The 19460-nt window shown below is 40.5% G+C and overlaps 1 protein-coding gene across 3 annotated transcripts in view; it reads right to left on the reverse strand.

Moving 5' to 3' along the window:
* Positions 1-19460, reverse strand: part of FILIP1 (filamin A interacting protein 1) — a 102063-nt gene that overhangs the window by 56775 nt on the left and 25828 nt on the right. For 2 of the 3 annotated variants that reach the window (XM_077174836.1, XM_077174838.1), the window contains exon 2: positions 2929-3207. In XM_077174836.1, the coding sequence (XP_077030951.1) occupies positions 2929-3201 (273 nt within the window). In that variant the 5' untranslated portion in view covers positions 3202-3207. Of the gene's footprint in view, positions 1-2928; positions 3208-16715; positions 16854-19460 lie in introns of all 3 variants that reach the window. The other variant, XM_077174837.1, reaches the window with a different exon arrangement.

Raw genomic sequence — 19460 nt, forward strand, 5'->3', positions numbered from 1 at the left:
AGTTCATTTGCTTCCCACTCTCCTTCAGAGAGGCTGTACTTAAGAGCTCTCCTGCCATGTATATTGGGACATATTCTCATCACCACAGCTTCTTTTCTTCCCTTTTGTTTTCTTACAAAATAAGGCATAGGCTATTTGGTGACCTCAGATGTTTGTGAAAAGCTTTCCTTCTCTACATTCAGTAAATGTACAGGGTCCAGCCAGGAAACATGAAGACAGGCACAGCTGAGTCCAAATTGGTTCTAGAAGCTAAAGCACAAGCAAGCTACCTGAGGGTATTATAATTTTGAAAACCAATCAAGGTAAAAATGAGGACACAAACATCATTTCCAGGGCATCTCTCCACGGTTTTCTGGCACGTTTGACTTCAAAATTAAGAGCTGGAGCATCAAATTGTGAAGTAAGTGCTCAATATTGGTACCAAGATCAATGTGGTGTGGGTCTATGATGTGAGATGGTGTGAGTAGTGAACTAAGCACATGATGCATGTGAATGCATTACCAGTTTACCCTGCTAACCCCACACACTGTCACAGGTTACCTTCCATGGCTTAGCTCACTGTTTGAGGGTTCCAAGGCAGTGTCACCCTGGTGGAACAGCCATAAGATGCCTTCTACTCATGGCCGAGTAAACAATTATGGTATTTTATCCCATTTTTTTTATGTAGAAAATAATGCATCTCCCTACAGGTACAGCCTGATGCTATTCTCAAAATAAATTCTTCTTACATATGCCTAGATAATGTTTGCTTTGCCAGAATTGAAATGGCTTCAAAGTAAACCCGCAATATGATTTGTCAGTCCAACAAAATGCCAGCCAGCCACCAGAGATGTCTGAAAAGATCTGAAAATAAAAAGCCATGAAATGACTCAGTGCATTAGGTCACTGTGACAGCCAGGAGGTAATACCAGAGTATTTACTTTGGCTGGAGCCTTCCTTGGCTCATCTTCCTTTGTAGTGTTAAAGCCAGGCTCTCATCTCTAGCCAAAGTGCTGGAGCTTGCCCACGTCAGAAATGGGTCAACACAGGTACCAGGGAAATAACTAAAATGGGGGGGTTGGCATGAAATTAAAGCTTTTGTGGATTAAAAATAATTACTCTCTTCCCTGCCTGGCTGCAAGGAGCAGAACAGATGCACTCTATGGCCACCAGTGTGGGTGTCCCCATACCCTCCTGTCATGCCAGGAAGATTCAGCAGTGCCTGACATCCTTTTGGGGTCTGTATGTAGAAAACCCCTAAAAGTATTGTCCAGGATCTATTCCCATCATCCCCATAGGGATAATGAGAACATGGGCAGGCCTTCAAAGCTTGTGTAACTACCCCACAAAGTAAAAGACTATGGTGAAGAACAGGAGAATTACTCAAGCAATAAAGACCACATTTATTGCCACACAGGAAACATTAGTGACTTTCTTCACCTCATCTTTCCAGACCACAAAGGTGACTTCAGGGTAAATCTTTGTGAACAACATGAGCATGATACATTTCTATTGAGGTTTGGCTCTGTTCACCACAGAAGCTGCACGCTAACTCCATCTCTAAGGAAATTACATATACAAGATTTTGAATAAAGTCAAATGAAGCACAATAAAAATGGTTACTTTTCTGTAATGGTAATTTCTTTTTTCCTCTGCAAAATTGCATTCAACATATTTTCTTCCTTTTTTTCCTGCAGGTTTTCATTGTAAAATGACTATTCTCCATCTTTGACAAAATTATTTATTTTGAATGCATACTTCTTATAAGTTGACAGTAGTTTCTGACAAACTAGAGGTGAATTATGTGCAGAAAAAGTGATACTTAATGATACTTAGTGAGATGGAATCTCAGAGTTGTGCTAATGGTGACTCATGTACTGAAGAAATTAACAAAACAATTGCTTCTTTTAATCAGATAAGATGATAACAAGTTCAACAAAGTAATGTTATGAATGTGGGTTTCAGGGGAAAAGTAAAGCCTTCTATGCAAAGATAAATAGTAATGGTTAATTGGAATAAGGGGATTAAGACAAAATATTTTCACACAGGTCAGGTGGCTTTTTTCTGCTTGTCCATAGGTTCAGTGAAAAAGGTCACTAAAAATATAACCAAAAGAGTGTATGAATTTGAAAAGCAGTCCTACTACAAAAGGGGATAACTTTTGAAAAGCTACAAGTCTTCATACTGACTTTTTCAAATACCACATTTCAGCTTCTTATTTTGAAATTCTCTGGAGAGAATCTCTCACACTACAAAGAGATCAGTGATGTATTAGCATTAAAGAGAATCTCAAAAGTGGACAGACATTTGGGGACAAGTTAAGTGCAAAATCAGGCTGACTGCCATCAGGGACTTACTACTGGGCTGAATTAACATGCAAACCAGGATAACTGAGAAAGCTTTCAAGCACGACTCCAAGAAATAAACGAATGGATCTTTGAAAGACAAGGAATGTGCAAAGCACTGGGCTCTGGAAATCAGACAGGACAGGCAGAGCTTTGGCTGAGGCCTCAGTAACATCTAAATATGCAGAAGTTCCAGGGGACATCCTAAGTCCATTTTCAGTATTCCTGACTTGTACATTGGCCTCTTGAATATTTTCAGTAATGATTGTAATTACATTCCCTATGTTTACTTATCTTCCTCCGCTCCCTCCTTCCCACCCACCACTGGTTCCCCTGTGGTTGTTTCCAGCCTCACCTGCAGATCTACATTTGTTTGTCAGGTGTTTCTTTGACAGGTGTTTATAATTTATCTTCCTTGGGTCGCTGCAGTGGTAAATAAAACATCACTTAAAACTATGGCTGTTAAAGACCAGCTACCACTGATCTCTCCTTGTGGTCCTTTGCCTTAAATATGATGTTCCTGTTAGTTGAGCCCTGTGCTCTTTGGACAACCTAAAAATAGATAGGTACATTGAAAATATGGTTTAGAATATGTTTCATTTACCTGCAGTTCTCCTTCCATTATACTGAGTAGTTTTATCAAGTCTTCTTTAGAAAGCTCTATGGACTTCTTGTTCTTTCTCTCACTAGGACCGGGTGATTTTGAGTGCCGTTTGACAGTTGCTGAAACCATGACCTCATCTTCCTTCCGATGAGGTTTGTTCTTTTTCTTGGCATCCTCCTGAAGTTTTTCATTCTCTGTGTGGCTGATGACAGGCTTGGAACTGGAGAAGTGCCCGTTAGACGAGCTTTCTCCACCTTGGTTTCGGGACCTCATCCCTGCCTAGAAAGAAACAAACATAAAGATGCATTTGTAAACAAAATTACTTACAAAAAAAGAAAGCCACAGTGGAAATACTGCCTTTGGTAAGAACAACAGTCTTCTAAAAACTGGAGAATACTGTCATGCTCAAGAGACTGTGGTAGAAAGCTCAACCATTCCAATAACTCTGTGTGTGGCAGAAAAAAAGTCCCGAGGTAAGGTTAGCCATCTTTTTCAGCAAGCCAAATGCTGATATGAGTTTAAATGTATGGAACTTAAAAGTGATGTGGGACAACATGTTCCAGTGTTTCCTTTTCTTCAGTTGACGTGTTGATCATTCACAATTCAACACTACAAAGCAAAGCAGGTTGTCAGAGAGATCTTATTTAATATGTGGCTTACTAGAGAAACAGAAATGCGATTATATTTTTCAAAAGCATATTGCTGGAGAAATTCTCTGTGAGAGTGGAGTGCCAAAGCTTGATTAATGTCAGTCTGCTGTTCCTCTGAAATAAGCAATGATTTTATTGCAGGTAACCAAGAAAAATGGAGAATGCAGAGTAAATCAGGTGGCAAATACTGCACAGGATTATTAGACAATGAGTTCCATAAAGCAAAGTTGAAAAGAAGTTTGAAAAATGAGCACAAATGGTATGAAATCACTAACAGGTAAATAGGCAATATCAACACACTCTTTCCAGAAGATTCAGGGTTTGTCCAAAATGTCAGGTCGTGGTTATTCAATGCTCACATTTCTGTCTTCTTAAGCACCTACATTGAGCCTTAGACTACGATAGCAAACATTTCTCAGCTCTGTCACCTGACCAACTGTACTGCTAAATTTTTATAGCAATAAATCTAATGAAAAATATTCCACTGCTTCCAAGTATTCCTCTCATTTGAAGTAATCTCTGGTGCTAGTTTGCAGTTTGTTCATTAGTCAAACAGATGCTTTTCAACATCAATAACATCACACACACTTCCGATAAGGAGTTCAGAGCAGCAGTTCACTAGTTAGGGAGCAAAACCTAAAATACATTGGCTAATCAGCTTTGCTAAATTGCCCTGAGTCTGCAGTGGCTTGCCTACGTACTTGACTCAGGCCAGCATTATAAATCTCTTGCCACAATTAGCCTTGCACTTTTGTAGTTTCACAGTCAGCATGAAGATTGTCTTTTTATTATGACTGGTTACTCATGTCTTCACTAATTCAGTGGAATTCATCCAGCAGCATAAATAGGGAGAGAATTAGACCCTCTATTTTGGAGTGAGAGAGTTTCACAAAGAGATTCCTTGCATTGTAGGCCTGCTCTTATCCAAACAATATGTGATACAGGTATACAATGGCCTTTAGCTTCCTGAATGCTTATGCAGGGTGTTTTTCATCAAACAGTTTGGATTAAATACATGAATTACACTTTCTAAAAACAGATCTCCATTATAAGCATGAACAATACCTGAGAACCTCAGGAAATCTTTTAGGTTTCAGATTTATAATGGAAAAATAAACATAGTACTATGTTTCCTCTCAGATAGGGCTTTTCAATTTGTTTAACTTTAATGGGTTTGAAACTTTCCAACCATGCTTCCTCTCAGGAGAGAGCACTTGGGATTCAGTCTGTCTCTATTTTCTAAGTGTTTCCTTCTGAGTCCCTGTGGGTCACAGCCTCCAGCCACTTTCATCTCTAAACTAAACCTATTTTTTATGGCTTACAGTGAATAGCTTCATGGATCCAGGAGATCCCACATGTTTTGAGAACAAATATTTGAAGACTGTCTTGTATATGTTTTGCAGTGGAAAACAGATTATTATATTACAGTATATTCTGCTTAGTAGCGTGCCATTTTAGGGATTTCTCTGTAGCAAGGTGACTCAACTTATAGACCTGAAAGTGCACAATTAATGTTAAATTTAACTTATGTCTAGTTGAGACACATCAACAACCTGAAACATTGCATAATCAACCAGAAGCACTTAGTTGAGTATGTTAGACTCCATGAAAGGTGGTGTGTCACCCAGGCACATCATAACTCAAGACAGACACTTTGATCCATCTGTCCTTGTGGGAGCTGAGAAAACAATTCATGAGGCTGTGTAAAGACTGAGCAGTTGACTATAGGTTTATCAACCTGTTAACAGAGAATTTAGGAATGCATATTTCAAGTGTGCTTATGCTCAATGTAAATCAGTAGAGGCCCACCAAGGACAAATGCAAAGTTATGTTCATTAAAATGGCAACAGAGAGGCTTAACCAATTGACCTGGTGTCTTGTATCATCTGGCTAATTAGCATATGATTGCTGTTAGAGGAGATCGAACTTGGCCTCTTTCAAAACTTCTTTTAAACTTGTAGATTTATTTTGCAGCAAGCCTTACCTGACAGTAAGTGTGGCAGACATTCTGCCACACTCAGGGACACTGCCCCTAACAGCCTTTCTTAGTGTGAAAGCCGCCTGCCAAAGTCAGGGTAATGCTAACACTTGCTCTGTCTTCCCTTATGATGTTGATACTTTTTCAACACATTACCCAAATGGAAAGGTGTCATGTGCTGAAGCCAGAGATGCAGGTGACAGAAGCTTAAATGGTGACAGAAAAGGCCAAGGTTTCGATATTCACACAGTAATTTCCAAGAAGTTTAAGGGCCAAAATCAACGGCACGATCCAGCTGTTGTGCAGTGCTCTAGGAACACAAAGCAGCTGTAAGGATGACTGAGTTTTAATCAGAGCAGCGTGAAGCAGCCAGAACATACCAGTGATGTTGGCTGAAATACTGTGTGCTGGAAAGTAGTGCTCAGCATTATCATTTTGGATATCCGTCTGCATTTCTGATGGCATCACGATAAAGGAAAGTTTCTGAGTATTTGCATGACATTATTTCAGTATGCAAATATCCAAATCCCAAAACTTTGCTTATCTGTTGTTTCGCCGGGGTTCCAAAACTGATTCTGGGGACACTGCCAGTCCAACACTGGTAACAAATGACCTCCTGCTGTCAGTCCTGACCACATCTCCATATCTTACAGCATTCCTGATCTGCTGAAGGGATTGTGTTCCCTGAAGAAATAGCTCATATGATTTATAACAACTCTAGCATTTAACTCTACTTCTTTTTTTCCCACTCCTTATCAAATTGCATATTAAGCTGGAAACCTTTCCTAACAGTTTCCAGTCAAACAAGAAGACTTTATGTGATCAGTCACCTTGACTTTGACATTTATTGGCTACTCATTTCAATATGTGCTCACAGCATTGGTACTCGGCATGGGAACTCTTCAGCCCCTCCTCTGGTTCAGTCATTTGTTAAGCTTTATGCACAAAGGACAAATGCTATGGTTATTTACATGAGCCTGTATTGTTGTTCTGGGCATGGATCCTTCAGTTTTCACAAGTTAGAATCCACAGAAGATTTTATGAAATAACCTTTATGTTAGTTTTACTGACATCAGGAGGAAATCTGTGAGGAATTTGCTGAGTAGGATGTCAGGAGAGGACAGGCTGCATGCAATTCCAAGTCTTTCCCCCTCTGATGGCAATTTGTTCTCCCCAAAGCTCTTGAAATGGCAGGTTAGATTAGGCTCTGTTACTAGTTCTGTTGGAATTAGATAACGCAAAGGGGCTCTTTGAACTTAATGTGCAGCCCCTCTTGCTAATTGGACATGATGATTTTGGCTCCATAGTACTTTCCCTTAAGATAATAATAATAATGTTATAATACATACACACATGCACAAAAGTTGATTTAAAGCCATGATATGGTTGTTGCCATTGGCAATAAGTTTGTAGTCTGGATCTCAGTTGCAGATCTAACTGATTAGAGTATGACATGAAAGTGCTGGGTTTCTGACAGGCTAACAAAGTATTGCAGGGACAGTGCAGCTGGGTTAGTGAACCAAAACTGGAATTTGTTTCTCTGCTGTGGCTTTGGGAACTGTATCTTTCAGGAGCTCTGCTGTGCAGGAATTTGGAGTGGAGCAAAGTGATGTGCAGAAGTGCCTGGGTACACAGGGTTGATTGAGGAGAACTCAAGCAATTCAAGTTTCTGCCTGGGGATTATGGATCACTATATAAGACTAGGAGAGAAAAATAATTTAAATATACTCAAACTGGACACCAAATAATATAAACCCTCCATCAGATCTGAAACACCCCACAAATGATGAGGAGAGCTAGAAAATTTTTTACGTGGTGTCAGTCTGTATCTGAAAGTAGTAGGTACAAATCAAAAAAAACAAAACACCAAAGACAAGATGAGAAAAGGGAAGGGAAGGGAAAAAGACATTTTCTCAAATTTCAGGCGGAGAGGAGGATGGGGGCATCAAATTGACCTTGTTGTCTTAGAAGTCCTCAGCAAGAACCACCCCAGATGGGAATGGATGGCTTTAGCTCCAAGGGATCTGGATAACCACAACTAAGTTTACCTGGCTTCAATGGTGTGACTTTCACAGGACAATCATGTAGAGATACAACTGTTCATACCACCTCAGAGACTGATTAAAATTATTAGTTTTCATATTGGTTATTCCAGGTCATTTTCCTGGGCTCTGCAGATGTTCATCATTTTGTCTGGCTGGAAGAGATTAAAAGGAGTCACATTCCCAAGAGGTTGTGATAGGCCCAGTAGGAGCTGTGGCTGCACTGAATGAGCAATGCTGTGCAGTTGGACTCTAATGCTGTGTGGAGCAGCTCTGGATGTGACAGACTCTGGACTGTGAATGAACTAGGCCAAGGGAATGCAGACCTCAATCTTGCTTTTGCTTTTGCAGATGACTCCTATGTTTGTTTCAGTCATGATGGTCAGAGGAGAGCAATAAACCTAATGACTAATACAATGAAGAACAGAAAAAATATCTGACCTTAGTCATTCTGGAGTTTCCTGAATTTCTAAATTTTTAAGCCTAAAGTACTAATCTGTTGTGCTGTCTAACCCCAGTCTCTTGTCCTCATATGCATCATGATTTGAGCAAACAAGAAAAGGTCTTTGTTCCTTTTGACAGTGTTATACTTTGCCAATGTGCTTTTGTGAGAGCACATGTTTGCTGCTTGCCCTTCTTGTTGGACTCTTGGCACGGAGCTATGGATACTCTTTGAATCAGGACAATTCTCTATTTAGTGAACAGCTTGAATAACCAAACCACAGGGCTGTAATTCCTGTACAGACTAGGAGAGGACCTGTGGCTAGTCTAGCTGTGTAAACCATTGCTGCTTTCATCCTTTCACCTGGTCTGCTTGCTGCCCTGGAAAAGTGTCAGTCATACAGGTGTTAGGAGGAACAGCACCCAGTGCTGAGCCTCATGCACTGAACAATAAATATTTGCTTCATCCTGTTGACACTGCTGCCATAGTGGGGTTTGCTGTTTGCAAGTAGTGTAGAAAAGTAGCAAGGTTATAGCAGACATGCTTGCTGAGGTGCAGCATGAGAATCAGCAAAGCCTTTTTGCTTTATCAAAGACTTATTTTTTTATTTTAAAATTGATTCTTGTAACAGCAGCGCATAGTAACACATGGACTGTGTTCACCAAGGAATATATCAAAAATAGTTCCTTTGCTTGGAAAAGAAAAAAAAGGGGAATAAGCATAAATGTACTCTCAGGAAGAAAATAGATTTCTGAAAATTCCATATCCAGTTATCTTTCTAAATAAGTATAATCAGCATGAAAGCAGAAAAGGATTTCACAAAATTAAAAGAGGAAACAGTCATCACCAAGGCAGATTTATACCACTTTAACTCCATTTTCTTAATTCCAAGGTAAACTCTTCTCTAGCTAAATTATGGCACAGATTTACAAAGAACAGAGTTTGTGCTGGTATAATTCCATTAATTTTGTCATTTTCAGGAAAACTTGTGGTTTCATCTGGAATACTTTTACATGAGTAATGCATGCTGACCAACTAAGGAGTAACATAGACTTGTTTCACAAAGATTCATGTTTCCCAGGCTTCATCTGGAAAAACATCTTGGATGCATGAGGCATGAGGAATGATAAGCTATTAGATCATAATTGAGTCAAAAAAATAAACTTTTATATATCACCCTACCCATGTTTTGATTACTGTGCTTCCCAGCTGCCAGAAAGCACAAACAGGAGTCACAGAGGAGACAGTTCAAGTAGCTGACACCACTAGACAAACATGCCACAGGGTCTGATGAGGGCTGAGACATTTATTCTCTGGAGTGGCCATGTGGCTGAAAGGGACTAGCCAGGAGCAAGGAGGGTGGCAGCAGTGCCAAGGGCCTGCAGTGCAGCCTTTCTAGCCCATTTCAGCTGAGCTGGGAGAGGTGGGCAAGTCATCCCTCTTCCCAGCACACTGGGGCGTCCCATGCCCAGGAATGCCTCTGATTTGAAGGAAATGAATCTTTGGAGGAAAGTAATGCTGCTGCTTTCTGAGGCCTTGCACCCAGCTGATGCAGCCTGTCTTGAGACACAGCCACTCTCGGAGTGCTGTGCCTTGTCATGACTTGTCACATACTGTTTTACAACTTTCTGCTCTTTTGAGTTAACCCATTTTCAAATCAAACTGTGAACTTCACAGGAAGACAATGCTAGCAGTGTCACCATTAGTTCCAGTCCAAACCTCCTAAACATTTGTTTTATCACCTGACAGCCAGAACGTGCCTGGAGAATGGTAAGAGAGGTGATGCAGATTAGCTGGCCTACCAAAGGTTTTTCACTCCTGCAGCTGGGAAATCCCTGGTGTTAGGTAAGCTCTGGTCATTTCTTTCTGTTGGCAGCACAGAACCAAGCTAATAACCCAAAAGGTGAAATACACTGTGGACATAGGAAGAACACTCTAGTAAGTGGTTTCTAAAGATCACTGCTCCTATAACAGTGCACAGTCTCCTGCCAAGGTGGTAGAAAACTGCTGAAAGCAGCAGTACACAGGAGCAGGTTGAAAATCATCACAGGTCTTGCCTTGTTTGTATCCTCACTATGACCAACCAAAATACCTAAAAATGAAATATCATTGAGGGAATACAGCATGGAAACTAAAGTCATTCCCTGAGCCTTGTAAGCCTGCTTCAACCTAGGGATGAACCATGGGACAAATAGCAAATACAATTAGGAAATGAGGAAGCCCTTAGCTTTCTACAAGATAAGTTTCAACTTTTCACTTTGAAATTACTTTTTATTTCAAAATTAACTTGTATTTTTAACAAGTGTGAGATGAGACAGAAAGATTAATGTCCCAAAAGCAAACTCTAAGCTTTGGGAAGAGGTAAACATTTTCCTGTCTCCTTCTGACCTGATGTGGATCTTGAATTTGTCTTCTTTTCAGTAGCCATAATTTGCACAGCTCTGATTTTGCTGAAACTGTAAACTATAGCTATGTTTTACATGTGACTAATTTATCTTTCTTTTGCTTTAAAAAAATGCAAAAATTAATCACAAGTAGATACCCATACAGATTTTATGGCAGAAGAAAAAAAATTAGACAGAGGACCTGTATCATCTACAAATATAGTCTCCAAGAGACAACAGGGTAAAAAAAGCCATCTGCAGCATCTCAAATTTCAACTGTCAACCAAAGCAGGGAGCAAGTTCCAAATCTCTGTCAGTGACTCCTTTGTAGGAAGTTTCAGTTGTTGATAGACACAGAGTACCAGCTTGCACATGAATGCCTTGTCATCTGGTGAGATGTGAATTTAACCCCCTCCATTAGACTGGGCTGCCTTCCACCTCCCAAAAGCTTCCTCCTCTGCCAAGTTTAATTGGTTTCAAAATAAGGAGTTAAAAATAGTCTCTGATACTAAACCTGCCCATGGGTTTCACTATCAATTTTGGTGGTTTTACAACAATATTTTTCCCATTGGGAAAAAAAAAAATTCTCTGGCTACACGTATGCTGCAGATTAACTATGCCCAGGACTCCTCTCTAACTGTGAGGCCAGCTGTCCTGGAAAATACTTCAGGCTCTTAAGCCCTCTTAGCATCCATAACATGTTGGCTGCATCCACAGTGCCCCCTGGGAATCGCTCCTAGCCCATGCTGACTCCTGAAACGTGCTCTCAGATGGGATGGGAGGGTGTTAAGTGGCCTGGCCACAGGTGTGCCAAGGAGCACTGCAAGAGTTTAGCAAGAATACATTCATTCACCTTCCAGTATCTGTGCTCATGCCCCCTCACTGTTTTAATTTACAACCTCTCCTTTCCACAGCCTTTACAAACAAAGGAAATGGAAAACTAATCAGCCGTGCTAAGGGAAAGTGCAACTCACCATAAATACACAGTCTGGAGAGAGAAAATAAGCAGTGGGTGGTGGGAAAACAGAAAAAAACCCCGAATTCTTCAAGTTAGATCAAGGCACACAGAACTCTAGTACTTATTCTAGAGGCATATTTCTAAGTTGCTACTGAGGGATATTTTGGTGATACAGAGGTTCAGCAGGAGTCAGGAAGAGACAGAGAAGCTGAAGCACAGAGAGAGGTTGTTCAACATCCTCACTTCACACCAGCCTTATCCTGGCTTTTGCTGGGCTTGGTGGCACAAACTTGGAGCTCTTTGTGTCACTGATAAGGGGACTGGCACTGTGAGGCTCCAGAGTGGCCCTTGCATTATTCAAAGCCCTGGCCTTCACTTGTCATTACTGTTTGCAAAGAGGTAAAAGGAAAGGAGAGTCTTACTTCATTCCTGGCAGTGCCAGCCCAGTGACTGTCATCATTTCCCTGTAATCCTGCAGGCTTTCCACTGACTTCAGAACTTGTGGCAAAGAAAGTAAAGAAGTAAATGTCAGCCTAAATGATTTAAATAATACCAATGTCTCACATTGCTGACAGGGAGCAGCACAAAAATCTGCAGATGCCTCACCTGGCATTGAGAATGGCCTCAGCCACTTAAATAGTTTTCATTTTTAGAAACAATATTTGCATGCCTCTTCTAATGTCATGGTTTCAAAATCCCTATACAACAATTTCTTCACTTGAAAAGAATGAAGTTAAAGAGTTATCCTGCATGTACAGGTTGAGCTGCTTTTGAGGGTTTTTTTTAACAGCCTTTTAATGTTAATCTGCTTAAATCTTCACCTGGCCTTTTAATTCAGAGCAAAAATTCAGGCTAAGCTGAAATACAGCATAGTTACTTTGAGTAAGGAAGGAAAGGAGAAGGAAGAAGCAAATAAATATTTCTGCATAGGCTTGGTCTGGCATCAGCATTACTAGGATTACCTGTTGCCAGATTCTTTAATGTCTGTGACATCTTAAAATCCAATTTCATCAGGGATAAAATATAAGATAATTGTGTTTGTCTTGTTGCAACTAGCCAAACACCCTACCTTTCTTAACTTCATTAAAAGGGTTTAATTTTCTTTTTTTTTTTTTTTTTTAACTAGGAAGGATAGCTGCTCAGTTGCTTTTCTTAGAAAGTAATTTCAGAGCCATGGAAAGATATTAAAAAGAGATCCAACAAATGGAGTGGGTGTTTTACAAGCCTACATGATGTTAAAGTTGTCTGCACTGGTATAAATTCATAATGCTCAGCTTTAAGTATTTCACTTGTGCGATTTAGGTAGAGGTTTAGGTTCCATGCATAATCTGCAGTGTCTTTGAAATGGAGTCTGAGCTCTCTGAGGCCATGTTAGGACTGCAGGTCCATCCTCCTCCTCCTCAGTCAGGCAGTTCCAGTGACCAAAGCCCACCATGGCTCCTATTTATCAGGGAAAGCATCCCCTGATCATCTTCCCACGGTAAAAGGTGCTGGGTAGAGGGTGGTATTGTTCCTGTGGCCCTGTGAGAGTTCATGGCCGGAGGTCTCAGTTTTGCCCCTCTGAGTCAGCCCCAATCTCTCTAAAGAGGCTGCACCCTTAATTTGGGCCCATCAGTGAACGGACTGATAAACTGGGGCTGGATCCAGAAATGCATCATCACAAAGGCCGATTTTGCTGATGGGTGGGGAGGCAATAGCAGGTGTTTGGCGCCTCGTTATCAGCATCTGACACAGTGCCACACTTGGTGGCAAGTGTTAGGACATGGCAGAGGCTGTGGGACTGTGTCTGCCCCTCACAGTCCCTGCCATAACCAACCCTGCCAACTTTGTATTAATGAAGTCACAAACTGGAGCGGCTTGTGCTGTTGGGATGGGTTTTCTACAATGCATCAGACCTCTGCTGCAGGCACACTTCTGCCTGAGAGGGGCAGAGAACACAGTATTTCTAAAAATACTGTGAAGAAATAGGTGAAAAGAGTCAATAGGTGACCCTTACTGAGCTCCCTAACTTGGAAATGAGCTCATTTGGTACTCCAGCTACAACCTCTCATGCTAAACTCTTTTCTTGGGAGGAAGAGTGGGGAGAATTTGGCTGTAATTGTACAAAACAACTAATTAAGGAAAGAGCAATAAAAATGGATGTACGTTAGGTTTCTTCCAGTTAGGGAAGGTGAAAGAAGAAACTAATTTTTATTAATAAAAAATCTGAAAAAAATTATTCATAAAATTTTCAAGCTCCTATTTCATATGAGGAACTGAATGACAGAAAAGCAGAGGAGGTCTCTGTTGCTGAAGGGAATTGGTGGGATGTCTCTAAATATTAAGGCATCACTGGGTCTTGGAATACAAATTTTCAAGCCTGTTTTGACATTTCACAAAATTTTGGTCACCATCCAAAAAGAAAAAAGAGAGAGAGAGAGGTGCATATACAGATGGCATATTATTGGTAGGTCAGGTAAGAAAGCAGCAGACATAAGTACATTACTGGTTTTCTTCATTTAGTGAAAAGCTGTCTGATCCTGCAGTTATGTAATGTCTCAGCATTCCTTATTTGTTTCCTAAATATTTTTCATCTGCCTTCAAGGAAGTTTAGGTGACTGAGAAATTACTTGGAGCTGCTTCTCCTGTGTGGTGGACCCAGGGCCAGGTGCTGCTGCTGCTGGCAGCTCTGCCATGTCTTGGCTCTGCTGTGACCAAGCTGGACCAAGCTGTGGTTGGGAAAGGGGAGATTAGCCAGTTTTCCTCCTTTGAGGAAGCAAATCCACCTCTTGTCATACTCAAGGTGCTATACTTAGTTATCTTAAGAAACAAGATTTCATTTAGTGTTTTACATTTCACATTTCTTTTACTGTTTTACTTCCAGTGAGAATAAACCTCACTCAGTTTTATATGCCTAGTGAGAGTGTCTGAGTGAGCTCTCACTGCCACTGCTTGCTGTGGTACTGTTCACTACAGAGACCACAGATGAGAGCTTTTCCTTATCTGCATTTGTCCACACACAGACTGCATGAATTTCAGAGGTAAGAGGGTTTTTTTCAGACCTGCCCAGAGGAAAGTTAAAGGGCAGCTCTCCAGAGCATCCAATAGCCAACTGCTAAGCACAGCTGTGCCAAAAAAGCAAGCTCAAACTAAACAGCTGAGCCTCCACTGTATATATACTGAAAATATTTCCCAAGGCTTTCAGAAAAGTTAGAATTAAGTCCCCATGTTGAATAAATATTTCCTTACATTTACTAATTAAGAATATTTTATACCTTTAAACCTGAAAGACTCTGCTCAATGAAATGGAATTTGAGGAATACATACACCCTATGCCCCTATATTAAATAGTGCAACTCATTTAAGCAAAGTAAATTCAGAAATTTGGTAAATTCAGAAACATGGTATCCATCTTTTCAATTCATCCTGAACAACATCATTGACTGCAAAAAAACCCCAACATAAATTAAAAAAAAAAAAAAAAAAAAAAAAAAAAAAAGAAAAAATCAATCAGCAGTTTGTCAGTGACTTCTAGGCCTGCAAAACCACCCTGCTATGAAATGGCCAGAGAGTTTAGAGAAACCCTGTACAGCTGGCAGATGGCCACGAGCTCAGCCTAAGGTGGCTGTCATGCTTGCAAAAAATATCTTTATTCTGACTGTGCTTACTGGTACTGTTATTACTTTTTGCCATCAAGAAAAACCAAAATCCTGCATGGAAAAGTGCTCAGCAGCACATCCCAGTGTTGTGGGATGACTTGGCTGCACCACTGGATTTCCAGGCACTATAATTCACCATGGGGAAGCAGCAAACACCAAGGATTTGACAAACATTGGACTTGTTAGATAAGCATACCTGTCAATGACAAAGGATTACAATCAAAGGGACAGGAAAGCCTAGAAAATAAAAATACTGGCAGAACCCAACATTTAGGAATGTACAAAAGTCATGAACTGGTGTGGCAAGTCCCCTGTCCTCTGCTCAGCCAGGGTGTGACACAAGGTCTTGCAAAGGATTTTTGCAGGTAGCCAAACAACTATTTAAATAAGCAAGAACAAGGCTGGGGAGATCAGTGTAAATACTTGCCACTGACTCATCTCTTATACCTTGAAGATGCATTTCTAGAAAAAAACCCTGAAAATTGTTCTTCGCATTGTGTATTCAAAAAAGCTGAGAAGTGCCATTATATTAGTCTTTCTCAAACCTCAGAGAAACTTTTCCAAATGTCTATACAGGCAAATATTAAATAAATGGCTTGCTGAAATAATGGAACAGTTGTTGGACTTTATAACACATGCATATTTTTAAAAGAAAGAAAGAAAATACTCGGGGGGGAGTTTTTTTTTTTTTGTTAATTGTTTTGAAGTCCATAACTAGAAACACATCGTTACCAGTTTGTACTCACATCAATTTTATATCAGAGAAAAATAAAGTTTTGTTTGTTTAACATTGTTAGATAAAACAGTAACTGTATAAATTTAAGAAAGCAAATTGCTTATGCCAAGTTAGTGTCAATTAGCATTATGGATGACAGTTTAAGGAGGATTAGATGATGTATTGCAGGTTTGAAACAACTAAAAATAGAAAAGCCATACAAGTCATAAAAATTGCACAATGTGCAACTTTCAGTTCCAGGAAGATTGTGTTTGCAATCCTTGACTACAAATGGAGTTGCTTTCTGACTGTTGGATAGATCTTCTGGGGCCATAATTAATACAGACAGTCCCAAGCTTTCCAAATGACTCAGAGATTTAAAAATATGATATGATATTGGGCTTAAAGCAGTGAAATTTTTATAAAATAATTTAGTGTTTGCCTTCCAGTTTCTGAGCTGGGTTCACAGCTCCAAAGTATGTTCTAGCACCTTGAGGAACTTTAAAACTGGAAATAAAGAATGCTGTATAACCAATGTGATACTACCAATGGGGCTTTTAAAAGACAGAAAAGTCCAAGATGAACATGTCACATGGTCATAGGATTCCATGGTGCCTGCTGCAGAGTTCCTTGTTACACTAAGTCCTTAACTCAGGATGCTTATTTTTAACTCATTGTGCTAACAAATTTCAGAGAAAATAATGCTCATTGAGGATGTCGTTGGGAATTGTCAACAGTCCCCAAGGGCTTTAACAGCTCTACAATTCAGATAAGCCTTTGAAAAACTCTTGGTTTTCTTGTTCACATGTTCTTGGTTTGAAATAAGCAATTTTGGTTGCCTCCTGGAGCTGACATCTGCAGAAAGCTCAGGTATTGCTTTCCAGCCATGCTATTGCAACATTGCTGAGTGTTATTTATTTAGGTGTGTGGCTCCAGCTGGGAGCTGTGTCAGCAGAACAGCCCATGCTGTGCAGGAATACCTGTGTCAGGGATGCTCCCAGGGCAGGGGCTCCACTAGAATCTAGGTCCGGAGTGGGGAGGAGGGAGTCGAGGGTAGAGGTGTCCCTGTGCCATCTCTGCTGCTCCCACCTGAGGCTGACTGGGGTCCCTGCTGCTCCCTGGAGAAGAGATAAGGCTCAGGGGCCACAAGCCAGGACAAAGAGAGAAGCAGCACATTCTGCTTGTCTGCCAGCCAGCCAGCAGGCCAGCTAGAAAACAGAGGTTTCCAGACATTAAGTGCCTTGAAAATACTAATACTTTTTATTAGAGACTCCTGTTGACTTTATCCTTGTGTTTCCAAAGCTGTGACAGTGCACAGAAGAATCCAGGAGGATTTGCAGGTATGATACAGTACAGCAACTGGGTGGTGACACCTCACACTCCATTTGCCTCCAAAGAGCCGTGCCACAAGTCACAGCTTTCTGCTGTAATTAGGCAATCAGCACCAAAAACCCCTCCATCCCAAAAAGCAGCTGTAAGGAGGGAAGGGAAAAGCTGGTAGGTGGGGTGCTGGGTTCCTCACTGAGCAGAGCAGTTCGGCAGAGTATGTGCAGGGCAGTGACACAACGTGGTGACAGCACAGCAGAGTATCAGTGGCCCTGCAGGCAGCCTGCAGAGTCCTGCCTGCTCAGCTGGCTGAGCTGCCTACCTGCAGCACTGCAAGACGTGGTTTCTCTCACAGCCCACAAAACAAAGGAAGGCTGGGGACATGGCGACAACTCCAAATGCTGTGGAGGTACAGAAGATGTGCAGGGAACCAGGAGCTCTGCTCCAGGACAGCTGGGGATGTTGCTGGGCCTATGGGGATCAGAGCCATCGCACTGGACAAAGGCAGGGTCTCGTGTTGATAAAAGCACATTCATGCATTTGGTTGGGTTGCCTAAACAAACAGAATGGTGGACTCCCTGAATTCTGCCCTGACCCTCCTGACTGAGCAGCATGGTTATGGCATAGACAAAGTTCTGCAGGTCAAATACTCTCCAGACACAGCTGACATGGAAACACCAGAGCCAGTGGGTCTGAGAAATGCTGCATCCAGGCAGGCTCAGTGGCAGGGCTCACAGAGATTCTGAGGGCTGTGAGACCATGGAGGTCCTTCCTGGGCAAGGAAATCATGGTGTTCTGGGGGGCTATGATATTTTTAAATAAAACAGTAACAATTTTGTTCAATTCTACAAAATTACTGTTATTTAAATAATTTATATAGTTCTAATAACAGTATAGTCATACAAGGAATGTTACCATTCAAGGGACAAAGAAGAACTACTGCACTAAGTTAGTAGCAGTCAGAGCAGTGTATGACCCATTTGCCAATTATTTCTTAACAAACTGTATGTGAGTTCTTGCAAAATAGTAAGTATCAACTTGGTATTTGTATATTTTGTCCTTTGCTCTAAGTGAAAAGAACAAGATCTATTGGATTATGGGCAATATAAGGAGAGATACAGTAATGAAATCTTAACCAGCTGTAATTGGTGCATACATATTAAGAAAAACTTAGATTTAAAGGAAGGTTATTTTACAGATAAGTATTTTCATTTTCTAGAAAATTTGCTTAGCGAGCTTCAATCTTGAGCAGCAGCTACTTCTTGGAAAAGATTGAGCAATTACCTATTTATTTATTTATGAATAGCAGAAAGCATTTCCTACATGTGCAAGAATTCAGGTTATCACACTGTTATACCACAAGCCCTGAATCACATGTCTCATGACAATCCACAAGAAGCAGAATAGAGATAACTTGTATGAGACACATGGGATTTACAGTAATTAATTCTTTGGCCTGTGAAAGGTTTGTCCTTTAAAATAATTCAGTGAGAGTTTTTTTCATTTATTTGAGGAAGGATCAAGACTACTGTCTTTAAAAGTATCTAGACCTAGAAAAAGAAAATGAGTCATGTTTTTGTAATGAAGAGCTGAATTTGCAACGCAATTCACACAATGTAAGAAGCAAAGAAGAGTTTGCTGTCAACAAGCACATAATAATTATTAAGATACAAAAAGGGTGGACGAAGGCTTAGTGGGTCAAATTCTGGCCTCATTTGCCTTTACTCTTCTGAGTTTAAAGAGGTTACTTTGGATTTTCATCAGCCTAAATGAGATTGAAGTCTGATGTTCTGTAAGCAAACAAAAGTGGCATTATTCATGATTTGCAGAAACCTTGTTCACTGAAGACATTGTTTAAAAATAGGCCCTTAAGGGTACTTTCTTTCCTTTATTTATTGTTTTAAAGTAATTTTACAAGTGTAGTAATAACACCTATATCTTCCCAAGAAGAGACATCCTGGAACACAGATAGGACTTAAGTAATTTCCATCCTCTAATTCTTGACGAAGCAGCAGGATAAGGTAGACACAGTACACTCTTTGGATAAGCTTTTTTTCCATTAAACATTAAAATATATCAGGATAATATTTATGTCTATACATATCTTCTTCATTTTAATTAAGTGATGACACAGTAAATAGTGATCAAAAGAAAGAGTCAAGGTGAATATCACTGCAGCACTTAAAATATTCCCCATTATACAACATTGTGTTGTATTAAGAAGCCCATGAGATTTTGCTGCTGAGCTGAATACTGGTACAGCTTGACTTGATACTTGACTCACAGACTTCACACAGGTGCATCAAAATGCTCCTAAACTCCTGTTAGGCTAATGAAAGACAAAGCTTTGGTTGCAGACTGTCCCTCACGAGCAACTTAACCCTAGCAGGGCTGCAATG

Source organism: Agelaius phoeniceus, chromosome 3 (genome assembly GCF_051311805.1).
Source record: "Agelaius phoeniceus isolate bAgePho1 chromosome 3, bAgePho1.hap1, whole genome shotgun sequence".
Lineage (NCBI taxonomy): Eukaryota > Metazoa > Chordata > Aves > Passeriformes > Icteridae > Agelaius > Agelaius phoeniceus.